The sequence below is a fragment of the Heteronotia binoei genome, chromosome 12 (assembly GCF_032191835.1).
Source record: "Heteronotia binoei isolate CCM8104 ecotype False Entrance Well chromosome 12, APGP_CSIRO_Hbin_v1, whole genome shotgun sequence".
Classification (NCBI taxonomy): Eukaryota; Metazoa; Chordata; class Lepidosauria; order Squamata; family Gekkonidae; genus Heteronotia; species Heteronotia binoei.
This window is the reverse complement of record NC_083234.1, coordinates 4,899,242-4,912,730: the sequence shown is the minus strand read 5'-3', so window position 1 is coordinate 4,912,730 and position 13,489 is coordinate 4,899,242. Positions and strand designations below refer to the sequence as shown.

The following is a 13,489-nucleotide window of genomic DNA, read 5'->3' as shown; positions in this document are numbered from 1 at the left end:
CCATTAACTAAGATGGCGTTTCTCCACAGCCCCAATAAAAATTACAAAATCATACAATATGCACAGTTAGGACCTCATGGGTAATTACAGACTGGCACTTTGGGCCGACTCAGAGACGGCTCTGAAATTGACCCTAAAAAATCCTTCCACACAGAAACCTCTGCCGCCCGTCCTTGTCCTGTACTCACTCCATCCTCTGGCCTCTGCAGTGCAACCCAGATATCTCAGCCGCACGCTGGTCGCCTCCTTGGTGTCTGGAAGCGGAAGGGCGCAAGCGAGGTACCTTGGCGGTGTGCAGCTGCCAAGCCGCCCCAATGCACATCCAGTTCTTTAAACAAAACTGTTCAGAACCCACGCACACATCTGCACACGTGTGTGTGCACGTGCATGACTACTGAAAATGTATGGGGGAAAAATCCAAGCTGAGTGATGGGAATGGTGCACAACGGCCGTCTGAACATGCCCATGTCACCTCATGGACGGGAATGGGGACAGCTTGTGGGGGAGCGTGTAGAGCAGGGGTGGCCAACGGTAGCTCTCCAGATGTTTTTTGCCTACAACTCCCATCAGCCCCAGCCAGCATGGCTGATGGCTGGGGCTGATGGGAGCTGTAGGCACAAAACATCTGGAGCACTACCGTTGGCCACCCCTGGTGTAGAGGCTTCAGGATGACTCTTTTTGAAGCGCCCCCCCATCCACTCCAAAATGCCCATCTGTTATCACCCCAGGTGACCCCAAAACAGACACATTCAGCCCACTGGCCTTCAGTAATAAAGCTTAAGTGTTATATGCAGGCACAATGATCGAAATAGTAATATTTTATATTAAGTAAAAATATGTTCTGATAAATATCAGTAACACAAGGCATGGATGTATTATATAAGCCTCATGAAGCATCACCTTATGTCCAAATCAGGTGCATATAACCTAAATGGTATTTCAATTGTGCACCTTCATATTTTGATATTGGATTTATTGGATTTATATCCCGCCCTCCACTCCGAAGAGTCTCAGAGCGGCTCACAATCTCCTTTACCTTCCTCCCCCACAACAGACACCCTGTGAGGTGGGTGGGGCTGGAGAGGGCTCTCACAGCAGCTGCCCTTCCAAGGACAACCTCTGCCAGAGCTCTGGCTGACCCAAGGCCATCTCAGCAGGTGCAAGTGGAGGAGTGGGGAATCAAACCTGGTTCTCCCAGATAAGAGTCCGCACACTTAACCACTACACCAAACTGGCTCTCCTACACCAAACTGGCTCTCCTGAGTCCAGGAGATTCAGTTCCAAAAGCAAATAAGGAGCCAGGATAACAATTAGTGTCCAGTGTACTAATTTGTAATAAAGAGATTTTTTAAAAAATAATATGCAATATTTATGTCGTATATTTATTGTTTCACATCGGGCCCCTATTTTATATCTGTCTAACCTTTCATGTTCTTTATTCATTTTTGTAAAGGTTAAGTTTTTGTTGCCCTCTTTCTTTCCCCAGGAAAGAGAATGCCCCATCCCTTTAACAGAGGGTTAATGAGCAGGAATGGCATTTAAAGCTTTTTATGGCATGGAGCTTAATATTATTGCCTAATATTTGCTGCAGATCAAAATGAAGGGCTCCGCTGAACTGATCGGTACCTGGCTCGGGATGAGTCCTCGAGAGAGAAGTCTGAACTGAAATCTGCTAGGAGAAGAGCAGACGGCAGAGGGCAGAGCAGAGCCGAGCTGGGCTGCGCCCAGAGAAAGAGTAGGAATGGAGACAGAAGTCGTGGGGTTTCCTGGCACTCTGACAAAGAAGATTCCTGCAAATTTGCTACTGGCCGTAGAATGAGAGGCTTTAAATGGAGGACGCCTGGAAAGGAATGTGTTTGTACGTTAAGCATAAAGGCACTCTGTTACTCTCTGTAGCTACTGCTGAACTTTGCATGCTCCTTCAAGGTTTTGCTCACTCTTCAAGTTTAAATGGCATTGGCTATGGCCGCAAATAAGGTTACCAACCATGGGCTGGAAATTCCTGAAGATTTGGGGGTTTGGAGAGGGCAGGGTCCCAAGCACAGTACAATGCCATAAAGTCCCCCCCTCTTTACACATTTACTGTTTATCTATTTACTAGGAATAAGGCACATTGTGGAGAACAATGCAATGGGATCTACAGGGCTTTCTTTGTAGAAAAAGCCCAGCAGGGACTCATTTGCATATTAGGCCACACCCCTGACATCGCCATTGTTTCACATAGGGCTTTTTTGTAGGAAAAGTTCAGCAGGGCCTCATTTGCATATTAGGCCACACCCCTGGCACCAAGATGGCCGGAATGGAACTGCGTTCCTGCTAAAAAAAAAAAGCCCTGGGGCTTTGGGGCCACCCCCCACACACACTTTTGCTGTCTTCCCACCCATCCACCCAAGTGAAGGCTTTCACTTCCCCCACACGCACCTCAAGGGGAGCTGATCTCTGCCATCTGGAGAGCAGTTGTAATTCTGAGTGGCCTCACCTGAAGACTGGCAACAATGGTTCCCCAGGAGGAAATGGCTGATTTGGATGGTGGAGTCTATGGCATAGTACCTGTCAGAGGTCCCACCCCTCCTCAAACCCTACTCTCTCCAGGCTTGACCCCTCAAATCTCCAGGAATATGCTAACCTGGAGTTGGCAACTGCTACGTCACACTGGCAGTCATTATAGGGGGGGCTGCTGATGAACAAGAGCAAGCAGCCAGGTCTAGCTAAGTCATGCCAGACAGAGTAATAATTTTGGGGGGTGCTGGGGACATGACAACAGTTGCACAGACACTGAAGCTCAGCATTCCTTTTGTTTGCAGTGCATTGTTGCCACCTTTTCCTGTCATGTTCAGCCTTGCAATGTTTAGCATAAGCTTGTGGCATAATTTGGGGTTTTTGTTGTGTTATGGCATATCATAGAGTATGTGCCTCAAGGAGGGCATTATCTGTTGGGGAACTAATCTGACTTCAGCTTTACATCTCCTCCCCCCTCCCTGCAGCCTCTACCTAGGAAAAGTATAGTCTTTCTCCCCAATGGGGACCAAAGAAGGAGGAAAACGACCTCAGTAGAATATAATGACCCAGTAGGCTGCAATGCCACACAAGCCACCTTCCAAAGCATCCATTTTCTTCAGGAGAAGTGGAATATATCTTTTAAATAAATGAATAAGCATTGCATGTAGTCTGGAGATCAGCTGTAATTATAGGAGATCTCCAGCTTCCACCAGGAGGCTGGCATCCCTAGGTAGCATTTAGATATCAGCAGCAAACCTCTGTTTATGCCAGACACAAGCCTGGCCACCTACATGCCCAAAGCTTCTGCCCTGTTCCCTGTCTTGGGTTCAGAGGGCAATGGAAGGTTTGGAAGCCCTCAATTCAAATCTAATATGTTGCGCCATTCAAATGTAGGCAATTTAGATTTTACAACCCACTAGGGATTGTTGTAATGTCTGCGTTCAGACTATATAAATGTTCCCAAGAGTGGGGAGATTTCAGCTGCACTTTGTACTCAAGGAGAGCATGCAAAAACGTCCTTTTATTTTATTTATTACAAGATAATACTCCACTTTGCCTTGTGAGTCAAGACAGCTTACTAATCATAATTTAAAAACATCCCAATGCAAAACCCCCAAAGTAAAATCCCACCCCTCGAGAGACGCCTCCAGTTTATACCCCGTTTAGAACCTGAGTCAATCAAATGCAATTGCAGCACCTCCCCATGGTTTCTAAAGGCAGCGCCCACAAAGTGGGGGCCACAACGGAGAAGGCATAGACCCTGGGGCCCAGCTGATGCCAAGTGGGCTGTCTTCAGTGGGGGAACAGCCAGTGGGCCAGTCAGACATTTGTATGAATTTGGAAGTATATTGAAGAGTAAACAATAGGAATTTCAATGCACTTGTTAAGGTGATTCTGCCATTCTTGGGAACGGGGAAGGGTTAATGGCAGAAGGCCAGGTGCTGGATGTTCAGCTCTTTGAGCGCTTCTTGTGTTGACAGACAGAGGCCCGGGGAGGGAGCCCAGTTCACATATTCCAAGATCCGCAGAGAGAAAGAGAGAGGGAAAGAGAGAGCGCACCATGGCAGAATTCACCGGACGAGACGTTTACCAGGCAGAGTTTGATCCCAGAGCTTATCTGGAATATTTCCAGTTTGGAGCGGGCACCTTGGGCGATGAAGCCCTTGAATTTTACCTGAAACAGCTTTGCAAGACCTTTGCTGCAGGTATGTCATCGCCACTGTGAGGTTTGCATGGGCAACTTTGCCTGACGCATGAAGGAGATTCAGAGAGGGTATTTTAAGGGTGGCATGGTTGCGGTTTCAACTGGTTCAGTTGGTCCTTTTCCTCCGAACTTATCCTAGCGTTCAAGGGGGGGAAGTGAAAACGATCCCATGGCAAAGTGAACTGTGAAACACATAGGGACTCACAAGAACTTTCCCCCCCCCCTTGCACCTTTTTTCCTACATTTTTCTGCCGAATGACGTTGGCCAGTTTCCACTTGGTCACTGGTGGGCAACAGGGGAGGGGAGGGTTGCCAACTCCAGGCTGGTAAACTCCTGGAGATTTGAGAATGGAGCCTGGGGACAGGACCTTAGTGGGGTGCAAAGCCATAGATTTCAAAGCATCCATTTTCTTCAGAGAAACTGACCTTTGTATTTTGGAGATGAGCTGGGATTCTGAGGGATCTCCAGGCCTCACCTGGAGGCTGGCATCCCTAAAGGAGATTGCACTTCCCCCCCTTGTCTTTGGATTTTGCGTGGACCAATCTGGCTGCAGAACTTTTTCTCCTGGGTGCAGGAGAAAAAAGAAGGTGCAGAAGACCCAGTTTTTAGGGATTTCAGAGCAAAGTGGAAAGTTTTAGTAGGTGTGAACAACTCGCAGGTGTTGCTGAATTAGCAAAGTACGACAAGACTCAGGGCTGGATGAACAATTAGGCCAAGGAGGCACTGGCCTGTGGGCCCCCACACTTTTGAGGCCCCAGGCTGGCTTTCCCCCCAGTTTTCACTCTGCTTGCAGCCCTCAGAGCCTGCACATGCAGCCAGCAACTGAGCCGCTCTTTGCCCGACTTGCCTGGGGCAGCTGCTGCTGGTGGCATAGCCAAGTTTGCCTCTCTCTGCCTCTCCCCCGCAGCTTTGGCAAAGGGGCTTTGGAGAAGGTGCCTTCAGGCTGCAGTGGGGGCCGCGGGTGGCAGGGTGAGCACTCGGACTCTGAGATAAATTTGCAAGGTGACTTCCAAGATTTTGACTGCCTGGGGCCTCCACAGGGTTTAATCCCGGCATCGACAAGACTGAACAGTGTACATTGACCTGTAACGAAGAACTGTTCTGCTTGAGTCGTGTTGGGACAGGCAGCCCCACCTGCTGAGTCATGAGCCCCCACGGAGGCAGGAGCGAGGGCTGTTGCCTTTTGTGCGGACTTGCTGCTTGGCCAGACGTGTGCAGAGGAAGATGGCTGCACTGCCTGCCTGTCCTCAGAAGAAGGACAAGACACGCTCACTCAGCAGTGAAGAGGGCACCACCAGGGCTTGTTCTTCGCTCAGCTACCCCTCCTGGCACTTGGCTTCTGCTCCTGCCCCAAAGGGTTGCCAACTCTGGATTGGGAAATTTGTTTGGTGTAGTGGCAAAGAGTGGCGGACTCTGATTTAGAGAACTGGGTTTGATTTCCCACTCCTCCAAAGGCAGCCTGTCCTTTTGGATATGAACAGCCATCCAGTTACTGGAGACTCAACGATATCAGAGTGCAGCAGCAGCAGCAGGAGGAGGAGGAAGAGAAGGTCCCACACGCCAAAAGTTTGGACCGCACAGGAACAGCGTTGCCAGCAGTCTTGGAGGAAACATGTTCTGCTCCTTTAACAGAGGCTTACTACACACGAAGCTGCCTTCTCCTGTATCAGACCACCACCACCCCCCCTTGGTCCATCAGGGTCAGTATTGTCTTCTCAGATTGGCATCAGTTCCCCAGAGTCTCACCACCTCCTACCTGACCCTTTTAACTGGAGATGCTGCTGGGGATTGAAGCTGGGCCCTTCTGCATGCCAAGCAGAAGCTCTTCCCCTGAGTCACAGCCCCCCTCCTAAATGGGATGACACTTACCAGGTGCTATGACTTGCTTCCCTCATGCCATAAAACGTTTCAGCTGCCCATTTCCCCACATTAAGCCTCTACAGAAGGAGCAGGATATTTTTCTCCAGGCCGGTTGGCAGCCTTGACTGATTGCTTTCCCCTGGGGTAGGCAACCCAATGAGCGACACGGTGCGGAAAAGCCAAAAAAAAAAAGCATGCCAAGTTAATCTCAAACTCACTGTTGCAAAAATCATACAAAATTTATCAAAAAATTTATTATTGTACACAACTAATCTGGAGGTTTCCTGATTGCATGGAGTAAAAGTGACTGGGTTCTCATTAAAAAGATTTACTTGTTGGATGTTTGTGGATTCTCCATTTCCTTTATTTTCGTTTATATCCATTGTGGAAGAATGCTGTAGATGAGGTGCTTCTACTTCAAAAAAGAAGGAAGATAAAGGAGATTGTGAGCCTCTCTGAGACTCTTAGATTAGGAATGGAGGGAAGGATATAAATCCAATATCATCATCATTTTCTTCTTCTTCCTCTTCTTCTTCATTTATTTATTGGAGATTTGGGGATGGAGAAGGATGGGGTATAAATCTGCAGTCTTCTTTTTCTTCTATTTGAAGTGCACATAGATGTAATTGTAGGATTTTTGATACATTTTGTATGATTTTTGCTACTCTGATGTTGAGACAGTCCTCTTTGGAACGGAGTCTTTGACTTTTTTGGTTTTCCTGTGGTAGGACCTGCCAAATACCTTAAGAAGCCTGAAGGGGACTCACTTCCAGTTCCAGGGAGGAAGATGGAACACGGAGAGTTGCTCTCCCTGACTTGGGCCTCGCTCTTGCTCTCAAGGAAGTTCTCTTGACCTGTCCTTCCTTCCCTCCAGGACGCCTGAAAGGAGACACCCTTCTCGACCTGGCCAGTGGCCCCACCATTCACCAGTTCCTCTCCGCCTGCGAGTCCTTTGGGAGTATTGTGGCCTCAGATCCTGTTGACAGGAATCGCCAGGAAATAGAGATGTGGCTGAAGAAGAAACCGGGAGCCTTTGACTGGGCCCCAATTGTGAAGCATGTGTGCGAGCTGGAAGGGAACAGGTATGGCAGCTCAAGGAAGGTGGATTTCCAACCCTGTCCCACCCCTCACCCCACTGCCATCACAGCCACTAAAGGCAGACCCCCAATTGCTTAAGAGCAGCTGTGACGTCACAGAATAATTGGAGTCATTCTTGCTGCTGGGGAAGAGGAAAGTTGCTGACCATGGAAGGACGGAAACCGGTGCAGCTCGGGGGAGGGCATGGAAAGGTCAGCTGATTAGAAGCTCACACTGGGTTTTGGATAGGGTTGCCAAGTCCAATTCAAGAAATATCTGGGGACTTTGGGGGTGGAGCCAGGAGACTTTGGGGTTGGAGCCAGGAACCAGGGTGTGACAAGCATAATTGAACTCCAAGGGAGTTCTGGCCATCACATTTAAAGGGACAGCACACCTTTTTAAATGTCTTCCTTCTATAGGAAATAATGAAGGATAGGGGCATCTTCTTTTGGGGCTCATAGAATTGCACCCCCTGGTCCAATCATTTTGAAACTTGGGGGGTACTTTGGGGAGAGGCACTAGATAACATACTGAAAATTTGGTGCCTCTACCTCAAAACACAGCTTCTCCAGAGCCCCCAAAACCTCCTGATCAATTCCCCATTATACCCTATGAGAATCGATCTCTACATAGGGAATAATGAAGTGCTCAGCAGACGTTTCCCTCCCCCCCCCCCCCGCCCCGTTTCTGGCGACTCTGAAGTGAGGGATTGGCCTCTCTACTCATGAGTTGCTGCCAACTTCTTCAAAGTAACACAGACACACCATCCCAAGAGGAAGCCTTTCCAATCAGAGACTGGAGCCTCCGGAGGTGGAAAGGCACATGGTCCTCTGGAGGCGGGGCTTCCCACCGGCGGCCAGCTGATTGGGGGCGGAAAGGAACCTGGGAAAGCGGAAGAACTCCCGCTGGGACCTGGGGATTGGCAAGCCTAGTTTTGAAATCAAGGGGGCTGTGGAGGTGTACTGGGCCTAGAGATGTACAGTCAGCAAACAAATAAACTCTCTGTGCACCTAAATGTGTTTGTTCTGCCATTCCTCCAAGTAGCTTGGGGCCACATACATGATTCATCCCTTCGGTTTGTCTTACCAACAGCCTTACCTGTGAGGGAGCTCAGGTGTAAGGCGTGGCCCACAGTCATGGCTGAGAGGGGATTAAAACCCAAGCCTCTCTTGTCATAGTTTGACACTGCCATAGTTCCCTCTAAGCTGGACTGCGAATTGCTGGTGCACAACCTTTAACAGGCAGCTCAAAAATTTCTGCTTCCGCCCACAAGGCATTTTCCCCTCCATTGGAAACAATGGAAGATGGGGCATCTCTTTCTGGGGCCTATAGAATTGACCCCAAGGCCCAATCTTTTTGAAACTTGGGGGCGTTTTTGAGGAGAAGCACCAGCAGCTATGCTGTGGATATGGTGCCTCTACTTAAAAAAACAAAAAAAACAGCCACCCCTAAAGCGCCAGATACCCACAGATGGATTCTCCATTATAGCCTGTGAGGCCCATTGACTATAATAGTCCTCATAGACTACAATGCAGCTGGAAGAAAATGTAACATATATTTTTTGCCTTGAGTCAACATTTAAGAAGAAGAAAATATTGGATTCATATCCCTCCCTCCACTCCGAATCTCAGAGCAGTTTACAATCGCCTTTATTTTCCTCTCCCACAACAAACACCCTGTGAGGTAGGTGGGGCTGAGAGAGCTCTTACAGCAGCTGCCCTTTCAAGAACAACTCCTGTAAAACTATGGCTGACCCAAGGCCATTCCAGCAGGTGCAAGTGGAGGAGTGGGGAATTAGACCCAGTTCTCCCAGATAAGGGTCCACACACTTAACCACTACACCAAACTGGCTCTCTCTGATGTCATTGCAGCTGAACCCCAATGTACAGCCCATAAGACGGAAGGCCTTGTGCGTCTCCTTTGCCCTTACGCCTAAGATGGAGGAGGAATATTGGAGCTACAGAGCAAGGCCTCTAAGACTGAGGAAAGATAAATTGTACAGGAGCTACAGAGCAAGATCAAGGAGGAATAAATAAGGGATATTGGCTGTGTATCTCATTATATCTACTAACCCATCTTCCACTATATTTTAATGTATTCTTTTTTTTCTAATGGCAGACTAGAATGATATTTATATGTGTGGCACATGTTTAAATTAAATCTCTGAGAAACTAATGCCCTCATTTTAAACCCAGAGCAAACACTACAACAGACTCTTATTTATGGCACTTCACAACGAATGACATAGACATCGATCTGCTGTTCTGACTTATATTGCCCCCTTGTTGATGCAGCCCAGTTAACATAAACTAACAATCACCAGGCCCCAAATTGTGATTCTTTTAATCTGCTAACAAACATTTCCATGATTTCGCATATTACTTCACTGCCCACTTTCTCTATATTTAGGACTGTTGGGCATTCCACCCTATTGTCTGATGAAGTGTGCTTCTAGCACACGGAAGCTTCCATTCTGAATAAAACTTGGTTGGTCTTCAAGGTGCGCCTTGACTCCTGTTTTGTTCTATTGCTTGTTTTTTTTTTCTTTCCAATTTTCACGATTTATTAATTCAATCATCACAAACAATTATACATAATCCACTAACAAACACTTACTACCAATACATAAATCATCCAAACCACCACCATCCCCCCATTCAACCTTGGAACTTCGAGGCCGTTACAATCACATAAATTCTATTTTCTCCAACTAATTCCCATACTTCTTGCCCAAACATATAATGGTTCCCAAGTCTTTTTACATTCTTGCACCTTTCCATCCCTTAACCTTGTAGTTAAAATATCCATTTCTGCAGCTTCAAATAATTTTAGCAGTAATTCCTCTCTATCTGTTCTGTTGCTTCAGACCAACACGGCTGCCCACTTGGACAAATCTCCAGGAGTTTCACAACCTGAAGATGGCAGTGCAAACCACCACCTCCCCCCCCCCGGCCCCCCATTCCAGGCTGTGCATCAAGAACTGCGTGCAGCTAGCTGAAAAGTTGGCCCAAGCTGACCTCTGCTTCTGCCAGTGTCTTCTGTCCCATAGCCGTTGCACTTTGCTCCGCTAAGCCTTGGCGAGGAGCTCTTGAGTGCCAGCCTTGTTGTGCCACTAGAACAAACAGCCTGCCAGAACTCCCAGTGCAAATCCCAAAGGGGATCAAGAACAAGAAGGGGAAGGCAGAGGGCAAAGGCTCCCAGCAGACTGAAGTGGGTGGACTGGCTTCTCCCCAAAGGTGGTCCTGACCCCATCTCCCCCTCCCCACAATGCCAGAGACTGTACCGCTTGAAGCCCCCCCCCCCACCCTGTTGGCCAGCTTGGAGAAGGCATTTCTCTCTTTTCATCACTTCTCCAAGCCAAGCCATCTGGTGGCTTGGGAAATGCATTTAAAGTTAAAATTGCTTTATTTTCACCTCTCCCTCCCCCATCTCCTTCCTTCCTTCCGTCCTCTGATGTTCACGTCTTGTGGCTCTCAAACATCTGATGTTTATTCCATGTGGCTCTTAAGTTAAGCAAGTTTAGCCACCCCTGGCCTAATGGCTTGCCAAATCACCTGTTTGTTTTTAATTTCCTGTAGGGACAAATGGGCTGAGAAGGAGGCCAAGGTGAGAAAAACCGTCCAGCAGGTCCTCTACTGCGACGTCCTGCAGAGCAACCCGCTGGCCCCCGTCACCCTGCCGCAGGTGGACTGCGTGCTGGCTGTGGAGTGCCTGGAGGCGGCTTGCAAAGATCTGAGCAGCATGCAGGCTGCCCTGAAGAACATCAGCTCCTTGCTGAAGCTTGGGGGAACCCTGGTGCTCGTGGGGATTCTGGGGTGTAGTTTCTACATGGTTGGCTCCCGAAAGTTTTCCAGCTTGGTCCTGACCGAGAAGAACCTGAGAGATGCTCTCCATGCAACCGGGTTTGCCGTTGTTGAGTATGAGGCAGAGCCCAGGTTTGACAAGGATATGTATGATGCCTGTGATTTCACTAGTAAATTCTGTCTCCTTGCCCGCAAGGAGAAAGAGGCATAAAGCAGTAAGGGAGCCAAAGGGGGTGCCGAGGGAAACCTTAGATCTGGGGAGGCCCAAGATCCACCCCCATCTCTGGCCGTTGGCTCGTTAAGCAGCCTTGGCTATATCTGCTTTCCTTTCAGCCTCAGTTCTCTAACCTGTAAAATGGAAATCACAGCTAGGGCTGCTGGGAAGGATGGTGGAACTAGATTGTGAAATGGCTCTGTTCATTCGCTGTTTTATGCTCTTGGATTGCCTTGTTTTATATCCTTTAATTTGGTTTGGATCTCAGTGAGAAAAGCAGACTACAAAGGAAATAAATACATAGGCTATTCTTTGCTCATTTTTTTTAATGCTGTGTGAATTAAAACTGGCTTGTTAAGGTGTGGTGGTTCATCTCTCCTCTGCCAACCGTGCAAGAACCTAAAAACATCAGAGAAGCCATGTAGGATCAGGCTAGTGGCCCATCCAGTCCAATACTGTGTCAATCAATCAATTAATCAATCGATTGATCAATCAATGTCATTATTGCAATAGCAACAAAATGGCATAGCAACTAACTACTAGACTTAACAACAGAAAAAACTCAACAAAACATTCAATACAACAATAAAATTACATGAATCACGATAAAAGTTAAGCTGAATTTTCAATAATAAATTATAAGGATTTAAGATGTATCCAATCACATCCCAAGAAAACAAATAACGCAGCATGGCCACAACCCAGGGGCCATCAGAAGATCCTCCAGCAGAAGTCCTCCCACTGTTGCCCTCCAAGCACCAAAAGTAGAGCATCACTGCCCCAGACAGAGAGATCCAACAATACGCTGTGGCTAATAGCTACTTATGGACCTCTGTTCTATATGTTTATCCAGTCCCCTCTTGAAGTTGTCTACATTTGTAGTCAAGGGCAATCAGGAGGTCCACCAGTGGGGTCAGAACCAGAGTCTCCTACCACAGAGGACTGGAGAAGAATAGCATTTCTTCCCTAGGCATAGCTCATGTGCTCTTTTAGAGAATATTTTTCTACGTTATTGGTGTTTGCATTTTTCCTAGGTTGATTGCCTTTCTTCATTTATTATGCACACTTTTTGTTGTGGTGTTGGTATGTTATGCACAATAAAGCATATAATGAGCACCTCCATTCAACCTGGCGAGTCTGTGTCTTCCATTGCTCTAGGGTGATGAAGGAATTGTTTGTGATGGCCAAAGACAAGCAGAAAGTTAATACTTTACCATTGGCGTTACCCCCACCCCCGTGGTGTTAAGATCACGAGAAGAGCTTCTGTCCAGTTGGATCTGACATTGCAAGCCATGGTGGGATGGCTCAGGCTGAGTCGACTATGTTTGGTTATTCATATTGATTGTTAAGAGAATGTATATTTTGCAATTTTTGCATTGGAGTGAGTTATTTTCATGGTTTTTAACCACTGGGAGGTTGGCAACCATAGTCAGTGGGGACAATTTCAACTAGGGTTGCCAAGTCCAATTCAAGACATATCTGGGGACTTTGGGGGTGGAGCCAGGAGACTTTGGGGGTGCAGTCAGGAGAAAGTGTACGACAAGCATAATTGAACTCCAAAGGGAGTTCTGGCCATCCCATTGGAAGGGACTGCACACCTTTGAAATGCCTTCCCTCCATTGGAAATAATAAAGGATAGGGGCACCTTCTTTGGAGTTCAGTTATGCTTGGGACACTCTTGCTCCCCGGACCCCAGCTATTTTTTGAGTCAGACGTGGCAACCCCAACTTAGTTCCTCTTGTTCCCTGAATGGGTCGCAGATTGAGTATCTGCAGGAAACAGGGATCATTTTGTAGAAAAATAGGTGGTGGAGCTCATTAGCATAACTCATTAGCATATGCCACCCCACCCCACCCCCAGTCAAAAGAAACCTGATGCAAGAAAAGAGAGCCCTGGGCAAACGAGGCCTGCTTGGGCTGGCTAGAGATTAGGGTTGCCAAGTCCTCTTCATCCCCCAGCGTGCTGTGAGATGAAATTACATCACCCAGAAGTGATGTCATCAAAATGGCGGCATCCATGCGGGGGCCGTTCTAGGTGTTTCCAGGAAAACTCTATGGTTTTCCTGGATGCTCTAGCCTTTTGGGAGGTTCAAACTCTATGGCACCTATTGCATCATAGAGTTTTACCTCCCAAATGGGTAGAGCATCCGGGGAAACCATAGAGTTTTCCTGGAAACACCTAGAGTGGCCTCACACGGGTGCCAATGTTGATGACGTCACTTCCAAGTGATGTCATCGCACCAGCGACGCGGGGGAAGTTTCCCCCCTCTGGCCCAATGTGGGTTGAGAACCTCCCGGGCGGGAGATCCCCCACCCGGATCAGAGAAGTAG

At 47.9% G+C, this 13,489-nt stretch overlaps 2 protein-coding genes across 2 annotated transcripts in view; both read left to right on the top strand.

Annotated features, from left to right (window-relative positions):
* Positions 1-12,286, top strand: part of LOC132579975 (nicotinamide N-methyltransferase-like) — a 34,161-nt gene extending 21,875 nt beyond the window's left edge. Inside the window, exon 4 of the mRNA XM_060250583.1 lies at positions 11,198-12,286. The gene's annotated coding sequence lies outside the window, so the exon portion shown is untranslated. The remainder of the gene's footprint in view (positions 1-11,197) is intronic.
* On the top strand, positions 3,975-12,286 carry LOC132579974 (nicotinamide N-methyltransferase-like). Its single transcript, XM_060250582.1, has 3 exons — positions 3,975-4,205; positions 6,940-7,147; positions 10,721-12,286. The coding sequence occupies exons 1-3, from the start codon at positions 4,061-4,063 to the stop codon at positions 11,154-11,156; spliced, it is 789 nt and encodes a 262-aa protein (XP_060106565.1). The 5' UTR covers positions 3,975-4,060; the 3' UTR covers positions 11,157-12,286.
* Positions 12,287-13,489: the final 1,203 nt, after the last annotated feature.